Source organism: Protopterus annectens, chromosome 1.part2, assembly GCF_019279795.1.
Source record: "Protopterus annectens isolate FY-2018-M chromosome 1.part2, PAN1.0, whole genome shotgun sequence".
Lineage (NCBI taxonomy): Eukaryota > Metazoa > Chordata > Ceratodontiformes > Protopteridae > Protopterus > Protopterus annectens.
The window spans coordinates 467,136,956-467,159,455 of NC_056727.1; the positions used below are offsets into that span (position 1 = coordinate 467,136,956).

At 39.5% G+C, this 22,500-nt stretch overlaps 1 protein-coding gene across 1 annotated transcript in view; it reads left to right on the forward strand.

Annotated features, from left to right (window-relative positions):
- The window catches only part of CFAP61 (cilia and flagella associated protein 61), a 4,145,169-nt gene that overhangs the window by 2,094,575 nt on the left and 2,028,094 nt on the right, over positions 1-22,500 (forward strand). Inside the window, exon 15 of the mRNA XM_044057082.1 lies at positions 10,223-10,300. Within this exon, the coding sequence (XP_043913017.1) occupies positions 10,223-10,300 (78 nt within the window). The remainder of the gene's footprint in view (positions 1-10,222; positions 10,301-22,500) is intronic.

Below are 22,500 nucleotides of genomic sequence, written 5' to 3' on the forward strand. Positions count from 1 at the left end.
AACAAAAACCTAATACACAACAATCCTACCAACAGATTAGAAATCTAACCAAGAAACTAGTTATGCAAGACAAGAGAAACTAATTAACCATAACTAAAGCTGAGATAACCATGCCCCCTTTGGAAAAAACAGAAATTCTCTTAAGAAGGCTCAAGATATGTAACAGAAAAACAATCAACCTAGTAACAGGCTATATCCCACCAGGCAGTAATATCCCTACCATGGAGACATTACTTCTATGGCTGTCTCAGTCAATGCCTCAAGAGACCATTGTATTAGGACACTTTAATATAGACTGGCTCTCATGCTCCTCCCAAGTACCTACCAACCATATCAACCTACATACCTTCTCTCAAGTAATCAAACAGCCCACTAGACTAGTCAAAAATTGTAAAAAAGAAAGCCTATTAGACTGGATATTACTAAATAAAACACCCTGTACCTACTTAGCAGGCACCCTTCCTGACTCATTGAGTGACCATCAAACTACTTTTCTACTTAAATATAACTCCTACCACCCCCAAACCACAATACTTCAAACAACCAGAAACAAGAAACACTTTAACCCGACTAACTTCACACAAGAACTAAAACTATAAAATTGGTCTAAATTGTATCACTTACCCCTAAAGGAAGCCATTGACCACTTCAACTCCACCTTCGTAGAAATATTGAACAGGCATGCCCCTGTAAGAACTACCAGAGTTAAGGCTAACACAGTTCCATGGTTAACAAGGGAAACTAGGCAAACAAATAGCAGAAAGGAACAGAGCCTGGATAACTTGGAGGTCCAACAAAAACCCTAGTACACAACAATCCTACCAACAGATTAGAAATCTAACCAAGAAACTAGTTATGCAAGACAAGAGAAACTACTTTATTACCCAGCAAAACCAACACAAGAATAATCCTAAGACATTCTGGGCAGGTTTAAACAAGTTACTACACCCCGGTAAAGCCATTACCCCACCCCCAACATCAGGATTAACAAAGGATAATATAGCTGAATCCTTCAATATATTCTTTACCGAAACAGTACTTGACCTAGCACAAAAACATCTCACTGCTGGTGCAAGAGATGATCATCCTACTTCTAACCACAGACCCAATTTTAAGCTACAACCCACCCCAACCTCTTACATAAGAAAACTGCTCACTCCGTTAAAACCTACAACACTAGGAGCAGATTCCCTCCCCAATTAATTTTTAAAACTGGCAGCAGCAGAAATGGCTGTACCAATCTCTATTCTAATCAACAGATCAATCTCTGAAGCCACAATACCCCTAATTTGGAAAACTGCCTACATTATACCTCTTCACAAAGTGGGCAGTTCCTATGACATATCTAACTACAGACCAATGGCAATCCTACCTCCACTGGCTAAAATATTAGAAAAATGTATCCACCATCAGCTATTGTCCCACCATATTAATCAAGAACTCATATCTCAAACACAGCACGGTTTTCTCCGAGATCATAGCACAACCACAGCTCTATTAGCATTCACAGATACCATAAACCATAACAGGAACAATGGTAAACTTACTTCAGCCCTTTTCTTAGACCTATCAAAAGCATTTGACATGGTTAACCATGACAAACTAGTCTATCACCTCACAAACCTAGGCTTAGACAACCAATCATTCTCCTGGTTCAAAACCTATCTCAGCAATAGGCAACAAACAGTACAGTGGAAAAATAACTTGTCTCCACTCCTACCAGTCACACTTGAATTACCCCAGGGATCTATACTGGGCCCCTTGCTATTCTTAATCTTCACAAATAATCTCCACACAGCTGCAAATAGTACTAGCCTTGTCCAATACACAGATGGTTCCACTATAATATGTAGTGCCCCTACACTGCCAGAACTACACAATAAAACCCAAGTTAATTTCTACTCAGTTGAAAACTGGCTTACTGAGAGTGGCCTCCTTCTTAACCCCAAAAAGACCAAGCTCCTGCTATTTCACTCCTCACAAAATACCACTATTAACTCTGACTTCAATATCCACTCTAAAAATGGTACCCTCATTTCACCCGAATCCCACACAAAACTACTAGGCATTACCATCGATAACAAGTTAAAATTTGACATACACATTAATCTGGCTATTAAAAACACACACAAAAAGCTAGGTAGTCTCTACAAGCACAAATCCTTTCTGACCCATAATTCTAGATCCACCATTGCTCGTACCCACCTTCTCTCAACATTACTTTATGCATCCCCAATACTAACCAATCTATCCAAAACTGAAACCAGCAAAATGACAACCTGCTACAATCATAGCCAAATTTGCCAACAACAGCTCCTTCAGAACCCATCACTGTCACAACCCAAAACAATTGAACTGGCTTGAACTGCTAAATTTACTAATCTATAATCAACTGATCATCACTCACAAGCTGCTCTCCCAACCAAATAAAACACCTTCTTTAAGTAACCTAATTGGGCAGTACTCCTGTCTTATACGATCCATAGACAAGCTACTTTTAACAGTTACTAGATCCCACAACCATGCAGGTGATTCCCTGTACTCATCTTATATGTCCAAAATCTGGAACGCCCTTCCTTCATCCATAACCCTGGAATCTTCCCTATCCAAATTTAAAAAGTCTATCAAAAGTCATCTAAACAACAAATGGCCATGTCCCTGCTCCACACCTGACTAACCCCAGTCCCACTCTAATACTACTATAACTATTGCCTTGTACACATTGCCTCTTGATAGGTCTGCATAGCCTTAGTACACCACAACAAAGGTATGATGTGAATTTTGATAGTCTGAGTACTTTATTATTACTTTATTATTGTTTGTACAACTATTGATCATTGCTGATGTCACTGGCATATACTTAATATGTGTGCTCAACTAAATACTCTCACTGTATATAATTGAAATACATTATGAACTTTGTCTGTATGTCTGCACATATGTGTCTTTGGAGCTTTTCTCCCCGGGCCTCCACTGAAAATGGACATGTATCCAGTTGGACTATCCCGGTTAACAAATGTAAAATAAATAAATAAGAATGAAAATGGAGAACACAGATGGAACATTATGGTGAGTACATACATTTTTTTCCTCTCTAAGTGTATTCTGTCTGTGTGTCTATTTGAAGTGGCATAGTAACTGAGTAATATTCAGCTTCTGTCTGCTCTCTTTACTACTTCCCACATTTACCTACATCTCATCTTAATATCAATAGAAACATGTCATTTTAGTCTAAAAGCAAATATTTTTTTCCAGCTTTTTCTGCTACATGTAGTTTCCACTCTTAATTCCATGTTAAAAAATCTGTTATATACTTTATTTCATATTGTATCCTGCTCTTGTTTTTATTCACATTTTAATATAGTAATGTTTATCATAATCACTTAATGTATCTTTTGGTGCCTTTTTGATTATGGATTTAATGTATCTGGAGCTTTTCTCTCTGGTCCTTTTCTGAAAATGGGTACCTTTGGCACAGCTGGACTTTTCCAGTAAACAAATGTCATTAAATAAATAAAGAAATAACATACATTTCATTGTAATTTTCATGGACATGATGCCAAGGCACAGTTAAGGCCTATAGATTAACCTGTCTGGGGACATTATAGAGTTATACTTTCACTGCAGAGATCTCGAATATGTAGTATCACAATTCACCAATGAGTGCAAAGGGGATGGAATGAATATCATCACCTCCAAACACACATTATGATTTTTTTCCCAGAAAGACTGGATTACTGACTGCATGTGAGGGGAAGGGGAATATTTACCTCAGGTGGTGGAGTTTAGGTAATCCAGAGGTCATAATTCTCCTCCAGAAAAAAGATTATATTACCCTGTAAAGGTTGGGGTGGTAGCTATTTCAGATGGATGAGTTTTAATATCTGGAGGTCTTGTTGATGGGAGAAGGTAGATGCAGCAAAACGTCTGAGCAGTTGATTGGTGCAGTAGTTTTAGTACTGCAGTCATTGTACTGGACATTGGTACCAAAGCAATAACCTAGTCAGGATGAAACTATCAATTTGCTGGTCAAGCTATGTACCTATTCCCAGCTTTGGTCTTGATGATTGGACAATGACTAAAAGGTGGCAATGCTCCATGTGGACACATGCGTCATAGTGATCTTTGGGAAGCAACTCATGCCTGAGGATGGAAATGTCACTTGAACTTGAGACTCTTAATTATGATCTTATGTAGAACTATAGAGGTAAAACCTCTGTTAAGGATTTTTCTTTTCCTTTATATGTCACTTGTTCAACCATTCACTGAGCACAATGCCCTTGTCTTTCTGCATTTGATGAAATGTATTGTTCAACTAGAAGGGGTGCAGAGGTTCACTATTAAATAAACTGAGATCATTGGAAGTCTTTTAGTCAAGTAGGCTAAAAGGATTTTTTCCATTCTTAGTCTTCTAATCTCTTGAGGCATGACCTTTGATTTATGCTGTAGACCAGGATACATTTTTCATCTATTTAAGATTCCATGTCTGTAATCAGAAGATAGGTGTGCTAACACAAATGCAGATACAGTTAACCTCAAAAATCTCCATTAACAACAATAGCAAGTGGGGAAGGTTAATCAGCAAGCATCTCCCTCTCCTTTGGAATAAGTTCCATTTTCCTCTAAAAACCATGTTGGTTCTTTCTCAACTTTAAAATGGAAAAAAGTCATTAGATGAGCTTATATAAAGTCACAACACTGGGCAAGTGTGGTCAAGCTTCCTCTATGGAAATGAGTTGTAAGTTTGTTACAAATATATGGTCCTGCAGTGAAAACAAAGTTGTGAAACACTGTTTTGGTTTGCAGATATCATTTTGTATCTCTGAAAGATCTCAGTAGTTTGATTCCAGACATTCAGTAAAACATTTCTTTGAAGTATCATTTCAACATGGCGTACAGATTTTTTTCCTGCCATTTTTGTCCTAGCTGCCTGCTGACCATCAGATTCTCTAACAGTATATCAGCAGTTTGTTCCATTCAGCGGGTGACAGCCACCAGAAATGGTTTGTCTAAAAATTATTGAAAAAAAAGAAGTATGCCAAGTGGTTAGATAAGGAAATAAATTAGTTAGCTTTATAAAATGAATAAGCATATCCTGTGGTATTTGGCATCAATGTATAACATATATATATGGTCATGTTGTAAGATGTTTTTTATTTGTGACATTTATTAATGTAAAAATAAAAATAAAAATTATTGAAAAAAAAAAAAAAGAAATGGTTTGTCATTGAGACAGACATTGGGGTGATTCAAAGTTCTTCTTGCTTTTTTTTCCACAGACCTGTGTGCACTTGGCAAGGTGCCATGTGTGTGTGTGTGTGTGTGTGTGTGTGTGTGTGTGTGTGTGTGTGTGTGTGTGTGTGTGTGTGTGTGTGCATGTGTGTAATCTTGCAATAGGATAACTGTAGAGGATGCCCTGTCAGTTCCATTAAGTGTATTACTCCAGGCAGTCCTGTCTTTCTCCCCCGCAGAAAAAGTGGTTGTTTCTGTGGTCTCTACCAGGGAAAGCACACTGCCATGTGTTCCTCCAAATGTGTACCACGCACTCCCTTACCTCAGTAGAGGCAAACATTTCACTGCTCTACCTGTCTTCCTGGCTCCTTCAGTGATGGGGCCATTATTTTAACTCCAGTTGCATTCAGGGTTCCATCCCTTTGTACCACTGAGCTAAACTGTACAGATTAGCCAATATACTTTTCTATCATAACTGATGATTTATCTCCAGCTACATAAAAAACGTGTTCCTGGAGGCTTTTGGTGCAGGCCTATCTACCTCTTGGGTATCCCCCCTGCTGACCCTTTAATCAACCTTATTACCAGCAGAGCCTGGAAGGAACCCAGTACAGTAGAGCCTGTACCCAAAAGAGCAGATACATTTTTAAGCCCACCATTGGTCCAAGACGGTTCCTGTTGATGTGATTGTGGTGGTTGCCACCACCAAGAAAGAGTTGGTGGAGTAGAGTTCATCTGTCAATCCTCCCAAATGTGATTTGAGAGCATTGGACAGATTTGGGAAGTAGGTGTTCACATCAGCTTCTTTTAGCCTGTGAGCTTTAAACTATCGGACCTATTTCACCTGTCTCCTGATGGATTTGATAAATGAGCTTTCAACTTCCCTCTCAGAGTCCATGCCTGCGGAGGACTTTAAGTCCATCTCACCCAAGCTGGCCACTCTTACATCAGTAGCTAATTTGTCCATGAGGTTAATATCCAATGCTGCAGAGAGTTCCTCACGGGTGGCAAGTATAGGCATTGCCATTAGGTGTCATGCCTGGCAGCATTTATGCAAGTTTGCAGAGGCCTTTAAAGCGTCATTCGCCAACGTCCCCTTCAGTGGTTCCACTCTCTTTGGACCAGCTTTAAGGAAACTTTGACCTGCAGTGAACAAGAGGGGGAAACTCTGTCTGCTGTAGGGATCAAATTCTCTACTCGCAAAGGTCCTTTTCCAAGACTCAAAAGGGGAAGAGGAAAATGTGGTTCTGCAAGTCACAGTCTTCCTTTCAGGAAGCTCAATAAGACTCCTCCTCCAGGGGACGGTGGAGAGGTTTCATTGGTCGATGCTGCCCTAGAAACAGAAGAGTCCTAGAAAACCAGGGTTCTAGGGAGTCCTTCTCTGAGAAACCCTTCCAATGCCTCTGTGGCGTTGCCCGGCTGTCCCTCCTTGGAGGCAGTCGGGGATCGGTTGACTTTGCACCCTTTAACCTGGGCAAACATCACAAATGATCAGTGTGTGCTAAGAATCATATCCAGAGGCTACTACTTTCCCTTTTCAGACCATCCACCAAGAATCAGAACTCTCCGAGACACGCCACCCAGTCAGAGAGCATTAGCCCTCCTAATGCTCACCAACCTCATCCAAAAAAGAGCCATCCAAAAGGTCCCCACAGGACATAGAGTATCTGGAATTTACTCCCGCTTCTTTTTGTTATCCAAGAAAATGGGAGACCTGCATCCCATTCTGGACCTCAGTCAGTTAAACCTGTCAGTCAAGAAGTTGAAGTTTCAGATGGTCATTGTTCAGTCCATTGTGCCCCTTCTGCACAAATATGACTGTATGTGCTTTGTGGATCTCCAGGATGCGTACTATCATATCAAAATAGACAGGCAGTCCAGGAGCTTTCTCTGATTTGGCTTAGGGGCCAATCACTTCCAATTCAGAGCCCTGCCCTTTGGCCTCACCGCAGCACCCCAGGTGTTCACCAAATGCATGGCAGTGGTGACAGCTCACCTCAGGCTGCTAGGACTCCAGGTGTTTCCCTACCTTGACGATTGGTTCCTTACAATTCCCACAAATCATCAACTGGTGGAGAACACATGCTTCCTTCTTTGTCTCTTCCATCAGTTGGGGATAATAGAGGTCAAATCTTCCTTGCCCTGTCTCAGCAACTGGAATTTATTGGCACTCAGTTGGACACTACCTCAGAGATTTCAGCTCTTCCCCTCCAATGCATGCTTCTTATCTGGTCTCACGTTCAGGCTCTTCTGGAGCAAACTCATCCTCCAGTCTCATTCATTCTTTCTCAGGGCTTTGGGTTCCATGGCAGCTGCCATTTATCTGATCCCACTGTCCAGATACTACAGGAGAGTCCTACAGAGGACCCTAGTGGTCCAGTAGTCTGCCCTTTCTCAATCCTTGTCACTCCCCATTTATCTCACTCCAGTTTGTCAGAGACACCTATCATGGTGGATGTCTTTCCCAGACCTCCTAGTGGGCAGGCCATTTTCTCCACCTGTTCCAATGGCCATGGTATTCACGGACGCTTCCCTACTATGGTGGGGGGGGGGCATTTTCAAGGAAAGACTGTCCAAGGGGCGTGGTCTCATTCAGAAACCAAGCTTTACGTAAACATTATGGAGATGAGAGCAGTCTTTCTATTGTTGCAAGCATTTCAGGATTGCCTTCCTCTGGGGACTATAGCAGTTCACACATACAACATGGCCGTTGTGTGGTACATAAACAAGCAAGATGGCTTATCTGGTTTGTTGTGAGGCCATGAGAGTTTGGGAATGGGTGATGTCCTTGGGGCACTTTGTCTTTGCAATTCATATTCCTGGAGCTCCCAACATGCTGGTGGACAAGCTGAGCAGGGCTATTCTGACCCCTTACAAGTGGTCCTTGAATCCTTCAGTGGCAAAGCAATCTTCCATCGGTGGGGCCAACTGAGCTGCGATCTGTTTGCTTCCCCTCTCAATCACAAATGCAACAGTTAAGATCCCCCCAGAGGGGGAGTCTCCCAGAGACACTCTGACTCAAGATTGGCCTCCGGGTCTCCTTTATACTTTTCCACCATTACCTTTAATTCTGAGAGTTCTTCAGAAACCAAGATGTCTCAGGATGCAGTTGATCCTCATTGCCCCTTCTGGCCTCAGCAGGTGTGATTCCCTCTCCTACTGTCTTATCTGAAGCACCCTCCTTGGGTGCTCGATCCGGTGCAGGATCTGATATCCCATCCATCACGCTATCCGCTCCCAAATCTGCAGACCCTCCATCTGACAGCTTGGTTTGTCCACTTCCAGTAATTATTGCTACGTCCAGGCTAGCATCCCCTGTGAGGGACATGCTTCTCAGAAGTCATCCACCAAGAGAGTTTATAGAAGTAAGTGGAAGAGATTCTCCATCTGGGCTAGAGGTCAGAATCTCGATCCATTTTCAGCTTCTATTTGTGACATTCTCCTTTTCTTGGCTTCCCTTTTTTAAGGAGGGTGCTAGTTTCTCTATGATTGAAGTTCAATTGGCAGCAATTTCTAATATTCATCTCAATAATGACCCTACCTTTTCTTCTCAGCTCTGCAAAGCCTTCTTGAAAGGTCTGTTTTTTTACTCCCTCCAGTCAAGGACCCTTCTCCACCATGGGATCTTACTCTTGTACTGTAATCTCTAACTAAACCCCCTTTTGAGCCTGCTATATCCTGCAACTTTGTTTCTTTCTTGGAAGACTGCCTTTTTGTGGCTATAACCTCAGCAGAGTATCAGAATTGCAGGCTCTTATCATTAAAGCTCCTTACTTAATATTTCATAAAGATAGAGTAGCTTTGACACCCAACCCCTGCTTTATGCCCAAAGTGGCCTCTGAAGCGAATCTCAGTCAGTCAATCCAACTTCCATTGTTCCCTAATTATGCTAATAAAGGAGAATACATTTTTCATACATTAGATGTTCATCAGCAGATTCATTTCTATTTTCATAGAACTAAGCCCTTTGAGATCTCAGACCAATTGTTTGTGTCTTTTTCAGTTAACAGGAAGGGCCAAGCTGTGTCAAAAACAGCTGTTGGACTTCTCAGAACATTTACTCCACATGTGGTTCTCCTTTGACCAGTTAGGGCTCATCCACCAGGTTGGTGGCCACTTCAGCTGTCTTTGTAGCCCGTCAGTCTTTGGATGACATTTGTGCAGTGGCAACTTGGTCGTCTCCTCATACCTTCATTTCTCATTACAAACTTGACATAGTTTCTAGAGGAAGGGCTTCCTTTGGCTCCACTGTTCTTCGGCATGTCCTTCTTTGACGCCACCAAAGAATTTTGGGTAGCTGGGGGCTCTGACCATATGTGATGAATGGTGACTAGGATAACATCAGATTAATAGTTATGTACTCACCATAACTTGGTATCTGTGTTATCCGTAGTCACCATTCATCACCTGTCCCACCTCCAGCCCCCTTCCTGAGGGATTGGCAGGATTTTAGTGGACCTTTTCTGGTGGCAGGTTTCTTCTGTCTGTCTTCTATCTCCAGGGCAGACTCAATATGAGGGGTTAGAGGGCAGCAGACCATTATGGGAGGGGAGGATCTTGAGCTAAGCTGTTGTTTAGGTGTGTTGGCTCAGATCCGATGTCGGATCCTAGACCCATATGTGATGAATGGTGACTATGGATAACACACATACCAAATTATGGTGAGTACATCACTATTAATAATGTATTATAGCAAAATAACTATTGGTAGAAATGGAAGCATATCAAAAACAAAACATGAATGCAGGGAAATGCTATTCCTATCAGGAATAAATAAAAATGTAAATATTTAATGCATTTAGTTTACCCTTATTAGGATATTATACTTTCTGAAATGTCTTCTATTGGTGAAAGAATAACCATTTAGACTTCCTGCTACAACTTGTTTTGATAGCATTTTTTTCAGCATCACTAACTAAGTGCATGAAACAACAGAAATACAATTCTTAATTAATTGAACATGTTCTGTTTGCATTTTTCTTTTGGTCAGGATGGAACTGCAGTGCAAGCCTTGGTAGCAGAAGTTATGAGTCAAATTGTTGGAATTGCTATAGTCAGAAATGAAGAGGTAATAAATATTTATCTATTTGCATTTCATCTTTTTCCCTTGTTTTGCCATTCATACCTATCTGATCAAGTCTGACATGATTATTCTATCCTTAAAAATAAATTTGTGCTTAATAGTCTTTCTAGTCGAGGGTGATGGTGGGGCTTTTGAAGCAGGGTTCATAACATTTGTACTTATTTATTTTATTTGCTTTTGTTAACCAAGTTTATCCAGCTGGATTTAGACATAACTTCTTTTCAGTTGAGACCCAAGGAGAAAAGCTACAACATATTACAAATATTTTAAACAAGTGATCAGTAATATACATGAATAGATATTAAATTATATACACTAACAATTACACATACGTTTGATAATTAGATTATGTTCAAATGAAAAAAGATGCAACTATGACAATATATGTTAGTAGATGTTGAACACTGAGCATTTGAGGAGATATATTAGTGAGTTTGTCAGATTGATAATAGATAATGTGATTAGTGCTTAGAACTTCAAAGAAATGAGGTGAGGAGTTAGGTAGAGCAGAAAATGTTAATGCTGTACTTATAAGCTGGGGTGTAAAACAGGTTAAGAGGCAATTATATTTATGGCTGTCAGACATACAGAGGTAGGGGTGAGCAGTATTACAAAATAATGTATATAGTTGGGAGATGCAAGTAAAAGTATTCAGATATTGGTGAAGACTGTTTGTAGGGCACATGATTCTGAATGAAGAAAAATGGTGCGACAATTTAGCGAGATGAAGATAAAAGTAACATTTATCCTGGAGATCTACCTGAGCAGATCCATTGATCTGATAGGTGTACTTTTAGTTGTATTTTAAATTAGTTTGCATTCTGAAGGGATTTCAGTGGTAGTGGGATGTAGTTCCATACTTTAACTACACTATTTGAATGGAGAGAGAGTCGTCTTCACTTTTAGATTATTTGATTATAGCGATTAGAGATTTTTCTCTAAACAGTAAAACTCAGTTGAGGGAGTTGTATTGTTTTAAGTTGTTAAGGGCGTGGCAGTTTGGCTTGTAGATAGAGAAGTCTGTTTATTGTAGTTAGCCAATGAAGAGTTTGGTGTGATAGTAGTTCTAAATAGTTTAATCCTCTAAGGAATAGACAGTAGTATGTTCTATTACTATAGTTTACTGCAAATTTGGCTATTGTATTATAACATTTGGTCAGGTTTGGACAGCAGTGAAACTTGAAGGATAGTGAAGACTAGGGAAGCACGGAAGAGAGATGGCAGTAAAAAAGTAGAGGCTATACATCCTCTAGCTTTGTCAGAGAGGTAGGTTTCTACTCTATAATGTACCTAGTTTTTAATGAGTTTTTTAACCACATGTGATACACCCATTACTTTTGTGTGGCTTATTTGTTCTTTTGTGATGTTGTGAGCAGAGATGATAATGAATAGTGTTGTATTAGTAAACATGTTTTGAAGTGAAGAGCAGTAATTTAGTGTTTTTTAAGGTTTAGAAGTAATAGTGAATTATTTTGCCATGTTTCAGTCAATAAGAAGGATTGTTGATAAGGTCATGGAATTTAGAGAAAGATTTGGCACAGCAGAATAGGCTTGAGTCATCAATGTATTAAACTAGGATAGCATTTTTCTAGCATTGTAGAAGTCATTGGTGAATGTGTTGAAAAGTATGGTGCTTGGTATAGATCCTTGTGGGACACCAGTATTTACTGTCAAGAAGGTGGAGAAATCATTTTTCCATTTCACTGCTTCTGATCTGTTTGAAAGGTAGCTATAGAACCACTGCAATGAAGAGCTAGTGACCATTAATGATGAGAGTTTATGTAAGAATTTCTGGTGGGAGACAATATTAAATGCTTATAAGTCTAGGAAGATGGTGGTGACTAGGCTTCTGATACTTCTGTGGGTGTTAACAATATTAACAAAATTCAGCAAATCAGTAGTTGTGCTGTGACGAGGATGGGAGCCATATTGGGTTGAAGACAGAAGCTGGTTATCTATTAGATAATTGAAAAGTTGTGTACAACTGCACTTTTTAATTGGGGAGTTAAATGGCGATTTGGCCTATATTTTGAACTATCTGCATTGATTATACCTTTGTGCAGTGGAATAATTAATTATTTCTTCCATAGTGAGGGAATTTTATTTTCAGATATGGATCAGTTTGTCAGAATTGAAACATGATAGGCAAAAGCTTCAGCTGCTATTTTAAAACATTTGCCATGTAGATTGTCGGGGCAGTTGTAGTGGACTAATTGTTTGAGGAATATTTTGATGGTATATGTGTGAAATAAATGGAAAGAGAAATGTTGAAGGAGGTTATTTGATTGTATAGGGATCTCAAGAGCTTGATTAGTCACCTGGTTGGTTAATGACTGTACAGTCTGTATAAAGTAAGTATTGAATTGGCTGGCTGTGGTATTATTTTATTTCTGTGTTTGGTGCTGGCTGTGTAACTTGTCCTGGATTTAACAGTTTATTAACTGAGGCCCAGAATAGTTTTGGATTATCTGTATGTTAAGTTTTCTTGGTTGAGTGGTAGGCTTTCTTATCTTTGATGATAAATTGTATTGTTAGGTTTTGTAGTTGTCTATATGTTATTAAAGTAGGAGCTGTATTATTTTTGCCTAGACCTTTCGTGCTTTGTCTCTTTTTCATGAGTAGTTTATTTGCTAAAGTTAGCTATATGGCAGGGTTGGCTTTGACTTTTTATTTTGAGGCGGGCTAGTGTATCTCTGGGGAGAGTGACTTCCACTTAAGGAGATGTAGTGTATTAATAAAACTGTCTTCATGAAAGGTAGCAAATTTTCTTACCAAGCTGCTGCAATGTGTTTTGGGGCTGTTGTTTTGGTGCCTTATGGTGTAGATTGGTAAGTGATCACTTAGGCTGTCTGACTGAGTTGCAGTCTTGAATATATTTTATTTGGAGAGGATGTTAGGATCCATTCAAGGGGTATGTGGCTTTGTTGTATCTAGTTGGTGTGGTTATAGGTTGGATGAACTTGTACATACATTATTGTTTGGATTTTCAGATAGTATGTTTTGCCAGTCTATATTAGCATCATATAGTATTACGGATTTATGAGGGATTTTTGAGGAAGCCAAGAAGAGAATATATTCCAGTGCTTAAGCATTATTAACTGGCTACTTCTGCTAGAGGTAGTCATTCATCCTTCAAAAGTTATTCATGGCTGATGGATATATACACAGGTTTGTGTCAGAAGTTAACGATTCTCAGTTCAAGATACTTATAAATAAAGGAAAAATTGGGCACTGTTTTTAATTCTTCTTCTTACTTCAAAAACCTGTCATCACTTGACCTAATTTTTCTTCATCCACTTTGGCCAAAATTGGCCAGTTAATAGTATGTTACAATGTCACCTTTTTCTCATCATGAGAAAGTAGTTTTATTTTCAGCATGATATTATGTTATTGATATGCAATAATGTATCCACTAAAGCCTCTTATTAAATATACATGTTGTAGATGATTTATCCCTAATTAATTTCAGTTAGAAATGCATTTTCTCTGAGTGCTTTACCTGCAATTAAAAATTGTGCGCAGTAAAAGAATGGTTAAGATATTAAAACCATTTTATTGACCTATCCAATATTTAAATTTCCCCTCACTCCTCCCTAGTAGATCAGCAGCCATTGATGTGCACTTCCCAACTCTCTCTGTGGCCAGTCTGGTTGAGATGTGTATTCTGAGGCATTTTATCACTTGGCTCATGTACACTGACGACCCCTTATTCTTAATAAAACAGATAAAGTATGCAAGAGGTGTAAATACACTTTAATGCTGGAGGCAAAACTCTCTCATACAACGAAAACTAAACCTATAGACATTGTCGGTGACAGTTGCACCATGCCTACTGCACAGAGTACACATAAAACTACTTATGCTGAGACACTTACAGGTAACCTTCCTAAAACACTAAGATCTACTGCAGAGCACAATCTAAAAAAAGGTCTTCAGCCATCATGTAAACAATAAGATAAAACACCACCAAGAGCTACACATAGTAACATTGTATCCATTGCCTCTACTGCTAAGCCCTTAAGGCAAACCAGCACACCACCAAATTTCCTGGTCATTGGTGATTCTATAGTGAGGCACACAGTTGTCCACCTCACCAGATGGAGTAAGGAGAGAGTCATGGTTATCTGCCTTCCTGGGGATAGGATCTGTCAAGTTACACAGGCACTCAGGCCATTGAACCACATGTACCAGTATGACTCTGTCATAGACCACGTGGTTGTTAATGACCTGAGATGTGTATCTCCCTTGACTATATGAAGTGAGACATGATCGCGTTTGCTTATTATGTGTCTCAGGCGGGTATGAGCCTAGGACTGAGCAGCATACTAATTTCTCCAAGGATGATGCCACCTTACCAACAGAAAATGATTGATTTTAACAATTGGCTTAGCTTCTGGTGTCACTCCAAGGGGGTACAGTATTTGCTGGCCTGGAACAGCATGGTTGACAAACAATGCTGCTTTGACCTAGGGATGGTTTGCAATTATCCCCTCTAGGCTTTTAGATATTGCAAAGACACCTTCAATCCACATAGTTCCTTTTTTAAGCAATGCCAAACTGATAAACCTCCAGACTTAACTGAACCTACAAAGGAATATCTGATGGTGGTATTGCTCAATGCTAGAACTTTTACAAGAAACTCCACTCCCTGCAAGCCTTTTTCTCTCTGGAGAGTGCAGATATCTGTGTAGTAATGGAGACATGGTTTAAAGTCTTGGAAAGTATCCCGACAGTGCAAGGCTATAATGCCTTTCACACCTTTAGACCATCTAGTGCACAGGAGGGAACTAAAAGTTGAGAAATTTCAGTCTATATTAAAAAACAATCTCTAGTTAAAGTGTATGATCGACTGGAACTCATAAATTTGCAACTCACCATAAATAGTGTCTCGTACAATATCCTTGCAACCTATAGACCCCATGTCCTAGGAAACCCATACTACCTATTTTACTATACTAGAGTCCCTCACCATTCAACCCAGTACAATCTTCATAGGGGTCTCAACTACCCTTGTATAGATTGGGGAATACTATATCACTTCTATTCACAAGCCCAATGATTCCTAAACTCCATTAATGCCAACATCCTGGAACAGATGGTCCATTCCCCTACCAGGGGTACAAACATCCTTGACCTTATACTCACAAACATGGAAGAATGTTGATCCCCACCCAATGAAATGTCCTTGCTCATCAGATCTGACCACAAGGCAGTATTGCTTAAAATAAAAATTAAAACCAAACACCTTTAGGAACTATTCCAAAACTAACCTCACTCTACTAAGCAACACCTTGGCTAAATACAAAACACCCCAAACCCAGTAAACACAGCAGCATATGCTGAGCTTTTACAAAGTACCTGTGCAGCCATATTGATAGCTGTATAGAGTGAGTTGTTTCCATTCATGTTAAGAATAAGACAAGCAACCCTGATGGAATCACAATATCAACTGGTTATACAACAAAAGAAAACAATTTTGGCCAAGCATAGGAGGAACAAAACCCAACCTACTAAAAACCCTCTGACCAATCTAAACAGGCAGCTAAGTGGGTTAATTAATACTTCAAAAACTAAATTTAAAGAAAAAATATCTTCTCTGGCAAGGACAAGAGCAAAACTTTTTGCAGCTATGTCCAGAACCTCAAGGAAAATCTGCAGCAATGAACAGAACTTATCATAAATGGCATTACCTACACTGAATTAGAGGCCATTGCCAACCTTTTGGCTGACAGGTTCAGCATAATTCCCCCCACTCCCCCATAATAGTCCAAAGGAAATATTGCATACAATAATCCCCCAACCATTACTAGGGAATAGGTCTTCAATGCACTTTTCAAGGCCAAAAACACTGCATCTATGGGCCCCAATAACATCACAGGATACTTACAAAATAGCATGAAACATGACCTCAATGGTCCACTTGAATCACTTTTTAACTGGAGCATAAAATTAGATTTTTGTGTCCAAGGAATGGAAGGTGGTTACATTCATTCCGCTGCACAAAGGATGTCCAGCTACTGATCTGGGTAATTACAGGCACATAAGTCTAACCAGCCTCATGTGTAAGGCCATGTAAAGAATCATCATGGATATGATAAACGAGGACATAAGTAACCTGCAAACATTGAACCTATCAAAGTTCAGCTTTGTTAAAGGAAGATAATAACTATTAAATCTGGTGGACTTTTTTGTTAGGGTCAGCAAAGTAATGGATGAGGGCAAGACTGTGCAAACAGCTTAGCTTGACCTGGCCAAGGCTTTTGATACAATATCCCACTCAGGCTTTATAGAGAAGATGGCTAAATTACATATAAACCTTTTTATTACCTGCTGGAAAGCCAGCTGTATCACTGATAGGACCCAGGAGGTCAGGATACGTGAGATCATCTCCACCAAAAGATCAGTCACTTGTGGAGTCCTCCTGGGTACTAGGCTTGCTCCTTTTTGATGTCTGTTTCTCTGAAGGGGAAATAAATGCTGAAGGTTTATGGCTAGCAAAGTTTTCAGATGATTGCAGGTTGGGGTTTATCATCAACCTCCCTGCAGACACTAGTATTCTTCAAGAAGGTTTATCCCTGACTAATAAATGGTGCCAAAGCCATGGTTTTAAACTCAATGCTAAGAAATATGTAGTTGTACCCTTTGAGAAGTCAACCATTTCAGCTAGTTACCATGTAGATAATACACACCAAGAGTTGACCCAGTGGTCAGGAATGTTGGTACACATGTAGACAATAGCCTTACCTTTGACCACCATGTAGTCACAGTGGTGAGGAAATGCTTTTGTGTTGCAAAACTTAAAAGTAAGGGCAAGGCATCTAGAGCCAAAGAGGTCGTTATCCCACTGTACTCTGCCTTGCCAGACCCATCATAGAGTACAATGCTGCCTTTGGTATGTACTTGACTAGGCATATGCAGCAACTAGAATGACCTCAAAGGTTCCTTACAAAAAGTCAACAAGGCGCAACAAACCTGCTTTACGCAGAGCTCCTTAAATCCCTTTCCCTCTACTCAGTTTCCTATAGCTTGCTGAGGGGTGATCTTTGCCTGGCTTACAAGGCATCCACAAACCCCACATTTATGAATCTCCTGCATATTTCTGAGTCAAGTAGTACCAGAAGTACAAAGTCTAGGGACCTGAATTTTGTCTGTGACTTAAACAGAACATGCTGGAGAGACAGATATGTGTCCCAGAGACTGCCACTCTTATGGAACAGGCTTCCCATCTATTTGAAGCTGAGGTCATCTATTACCCAATTTAAGTGCAACCTAGACCGGTGGATGCGGAATAGAACATTTGCACCCGGCCTGGCATCAATGTCCCTTATTGACAGAGGTAGCTTATAAATGCCTGGCCCACAATGTTCTATGTGAATACAGGATGTCATTCTTTTGGGAAAACTTGGCTAGGCTTAGAAAGGCCTCCTGGGTTTTTAGCCTCGTAACAATCTATAAATCTATGAAAAAAATACTTCATTAGCTAATGAGAAAAAGAAGTGGAATCGGGAGAAAGGTCAAGTAAAGGTGAGGAGCTTCATTAGAAATCTGCTATTATTATACCCATCTATTACAAAGCATTTGAAAAAGCAGATGAAATTCAAACATGCAAATGCTGAAAAAGGTAAATAATCAAATTCAATATATGGATAAAAACAAAGCAGATGCTAGTTTAAATAATACTTTATCAGTATTAATATAATGCTAACATTATCAAAATAAAATAGAAAATTAGTGCAAATTAAATACATAACACACATAAGAAATTCCTAATCACATCACAAATAAAACTTAGTTTCTAGAATGCAGTAGTTGCATAATACATAGTTTGCTTTCAGTATGAAACTGTAAAGAAACATCAGTAATCCAATAAGAAATGAATACAATCTGAAGAGTAGAGAAGGTTTATAAGTAGTCACATGCTGCCAGTTTCTGACTTGCCAACTGCACTAGAATATAAGACATTCAGCAGGATTCAATAAACTCCGTGTAGGCTTCGTACAAAGCCTGCATGTAGTGTATGTGAACAACAATGCTAATTACATATTCATGCCACATACCACATTTAAACATAAACAAACATGGTTTCCTGGCCAGCAACATGGATAGCAATCCTGTTTACCTATTAGCAAACTAGGTTTGTGGGATTGCATGGAATGCCACATTGATTACTGGGGTTTATCATAAAGCAATGCATATGGTCCAAACACATTACAGGACAGTATGTACAGTGCAGAGGATTGTGGAATCCCATTCCAGACACTCTGTACAAAAGTTGTGTAAATAATCTGTAAAGGTGCATGGACTGCCAGTTAAAATAAACAGTCAGGGGAATTGTGTGTATTGAATAGGGACACACAGATGCATTGTAGGAATGAACACAGGGAAAGAGGACAAGTGAAACACTGTAATGTACAGTAGATGAGGGCATGTAAATGGAAGACAGTTGTAGCAGTAACACTAATCACACATATTGCCATGGTACAGTATGGACTGTACAGTAAAAATGTATATTATGTGACTGGCAGACAAGGTGACATAACAATGGAGAAGATGTCTTTGTGATATAAGCATCCTGGCATGAACAATGGAGAGGACATCTATCAGGGGTGTTATATACAATTGGAGTTGGGTGCATATTGTGAAGCTGTGCAGACTGATTTGCATGAATATGACTGTAATGTCAGCAGAGGTCTCCAACAAGTGGGGCAAAGTTACAGGCTCATGCACAACAGTAAACAGAAGTACGCACAATCATGGACAATATCAGAATAATACCAACAGTAATCCCATGTCTCCCATGAAGGTGTTAGGAGGTACACTGTTATACCTGTATGTAACATTCTGATCAATACAGGCTTTTTAACTGATGTGCATGGCATATAATTACATACACGCACACACACACACGCACATATATATATATATATATATATATATGTATATATATATATATATATACATATATATATATATATATATATATATATATATATATATATATATATATATATATATATATACCTTCTTCAAGTGCAACTTTGATGAGTGGATGAGAAACCACAAATTTGTCTCAGGGGTTCCATCTGTGTCCCTCACTGATGGGGCAACAGGTGCTGACTGAGGTTTCTTTTTGAGGATAAACTCTTGGTTAGGCTTGTACGGCCCCCATGGCCATTAGCCTAGTAACCTCCTATGATCCTATATCTATCTATCTATATATATATATATATATATATATATATATATATATATATATATATATATAGCCTAGTCCACACTGCCATGAATGTAATCTATGCCATCAATGTTGTCAAACAGCTATGTATATGCTGTGTGCATCACCGGAACAGGTGTCACACATGCATCTGGTATAATACCTTGATGGAGTTTCCGCATCATCAGACAATAGTGTGTATGCAACAAAAATAATACCTAGGTATGGCCAATAAGATGTGTGAGAGCTCACTGTGGCAAAGGTGGTCCACTTCAGTTACACATCACTGGAAGATATGTAGAGAGGTACATGAAGAAAGGTGCATTGTTCTCAGTTATTGGTGTGATGAAGGCTGTGAACTATGGAGGTATTTTGACCTTTAATGTCGATGCCCTGCACATACTCAGCAGTTATGTTACATACAAAGGAGTAGTCACCACTATGGCCACATGCTGGTGGATGTTCCACATACCATCTACCCCCTATTTTACACAAGTGCCACAGCACAAGTCCAACTTTTAAAAGGCTGCAGGGCAACTTATAGTGGATGACATCAGCAGTAGATGTTGGCATGAAGATGTTGGGAGGCCAGCATGAAATGGATAGCTAACCATGTCCTACTATCAAGATATTAAAGTTCTGCATGTTACCAGACTGATGAGTATGCATTGTGTAGTATTTGGTGGTTGTGTTTCCAATGTGCAGGTATAGTTTAAGAGACAGCTTTACAAACTATATGCAAACAAGTCTCCACATTATTACAAGCATTCAAAAATCTGAATGTGTATTGTCATTCTAAAGATGTGCATGATATACAAGACAACATTTATTATTTATTTATGTAGTGTAGTTGATGTATTTGTGAACAACTACTGAAAGACCAAGGTTACAATGCATGAGGGGTAACAGATGGCTACATTCTAAATATGTGTCTTTTTCTTGGATAGTACCTTCATTTTGTTTGTGTTTCCGCATGTAGTTTCATGGCATGTACACTAAATGGACAGTAAACAAAATAATACATGCTGTTTTCCACTTTGCATAGCACACTGCTGAGCAGTGGGTTTGAGCGATGGTAAGCAAAGTGTTTGTGCATGTGAGATACACATTTCTACCACCTTCCCTGGTTGTGCATAGTTAAGTAATATACAAACTTTAGCCTCGTTGCTAAAGTTCTGAGAGCATTCAGTACTGAGGATATGAAACACACCTGCTGATTAGCTGACTCTGTGGCAGCAGGTGAAAATCCATTGACACATTTATTTTGAGCCTAGATGATATATGGTTAAAATCCAAGTGTATGTAATACATTTGGATAATGCAGTGATAATGCAATGAAATTATTCTTTATACTACATTCATGTGTTCCTCTGTGTTGATGTAGAACAGCATGTATAAGTGTATTACATGAGGGAACTACACCTCAGAAGAGCAGTTTGCCATCGCTTGGCATTGGTGTGTGATGGCAAACTCTCTGCAAACACAGAGGCCCAAAAGTGAAGGGCTCCATTGTTTCTTTGGTATTTATGTGTGTTGTGTGTGATTCTATTTTTTGACCAGATTATAGGTGTTAAAATGGGGTAGATATGAAAGTGGTGAAATGGGGGGACAAGCAAGTGGAAGAACAAAGGGAAAGCACTATAGGAATGTGCAGAAGGGAGGTATGAAAGAATAGCTATCCATTTCTTCAACAGTGTAAAATGAAGATATGTACAGAATATTAGCGGAAATTTGACTGTCACCTCCACAAAGAGGGGTGATAACAATGCAGTTATGTTGTATTGGACCAAATCAAGTGTACGAAGACACGTGCAAACTGGAGAGCTACTTATGGGATAATATTTTTTTTGTGGAACAGGTGCCCTTTTTTACTTCAGTAAGAGAGGAATGCTGGTTAAGGGACATTGGTATTTCTGGATCAGGTAAGTTGGGTAGGTGAGGAAGCAAATGCCAACAAACAGGACAAGATACAAGGATGGTGATGGTACACAAAAGCTGTAAAACACCACGATGGGGTGAGGGAGGAGACAATGCAAATCCATGCCCATCAAACATGGAAACAGTGAGAATCTAGTCCTCACCTGAAGTACTTTCATCATCATCTCCTTACTCCACTGGTGGCTGGAGTGCTTCATGCCTCCTCCTCATACGGACCATGAGGGACAGCAGCCTCTCCATCCAGCATAGGTATAGACCAGTGATGTTATGCATGATCCTACTCATCAATACTGGCATCTCCTGGCAGATGATGGAATCCCAACCTCCGCCAGTACTCCTGGAGGGTACCACAGCACAAGATGCCAAGGCACCATACCAAGAGTCCAATAAATATTCTGGACTCCTGAACACCCCTCCTGTATGCCTTAAATTGGGCACCTTCCCCTCTAGTGCCAGATATGTTTAATCCCAAAGCAATGCAATAGCAAATAATGATTTCCTGACAGTTCCTCTTATAGCATTTACTGTTAATGATGGGGCAGCAGAGGCAGTACTGCCAGGTTGAGTCCCATATGCGCTGGGTATCAGTGCCAGAACCAGTGGAACAGGGCCAGGTTGAGCCACTGGGGTTGGCTTACTTCCCTGTGCTGTGAAGCATTTAGTGATTTGTTACAGATTGACGATATGTAATAGAAAATAAAAAAAGAGATAAGGATTAAGGTGAGAGAAAACAAAGAGATAAAATGAGTACCATAATATATGACATACAGTGCTTTTATGACAATAATGCAACTATTTTATCTGAAGTGTACATGTAAGTATACTTCCTAACAACTACAAACTATAATTACAGATTGCTCAAAGTAATCCTTGCAGTGTGAAGATATTGCATGTATGCTTGGTCCAGTTATACAGATTAAAGTTAGCAGGGTATTTATGCCACTTGTGTAGAATTTAATGTCTGTAATATTTTAAAGAATTGCAGTATTTTATACTTGTTACTCATGGCATTTGAACCCACAAATTCTGGCTA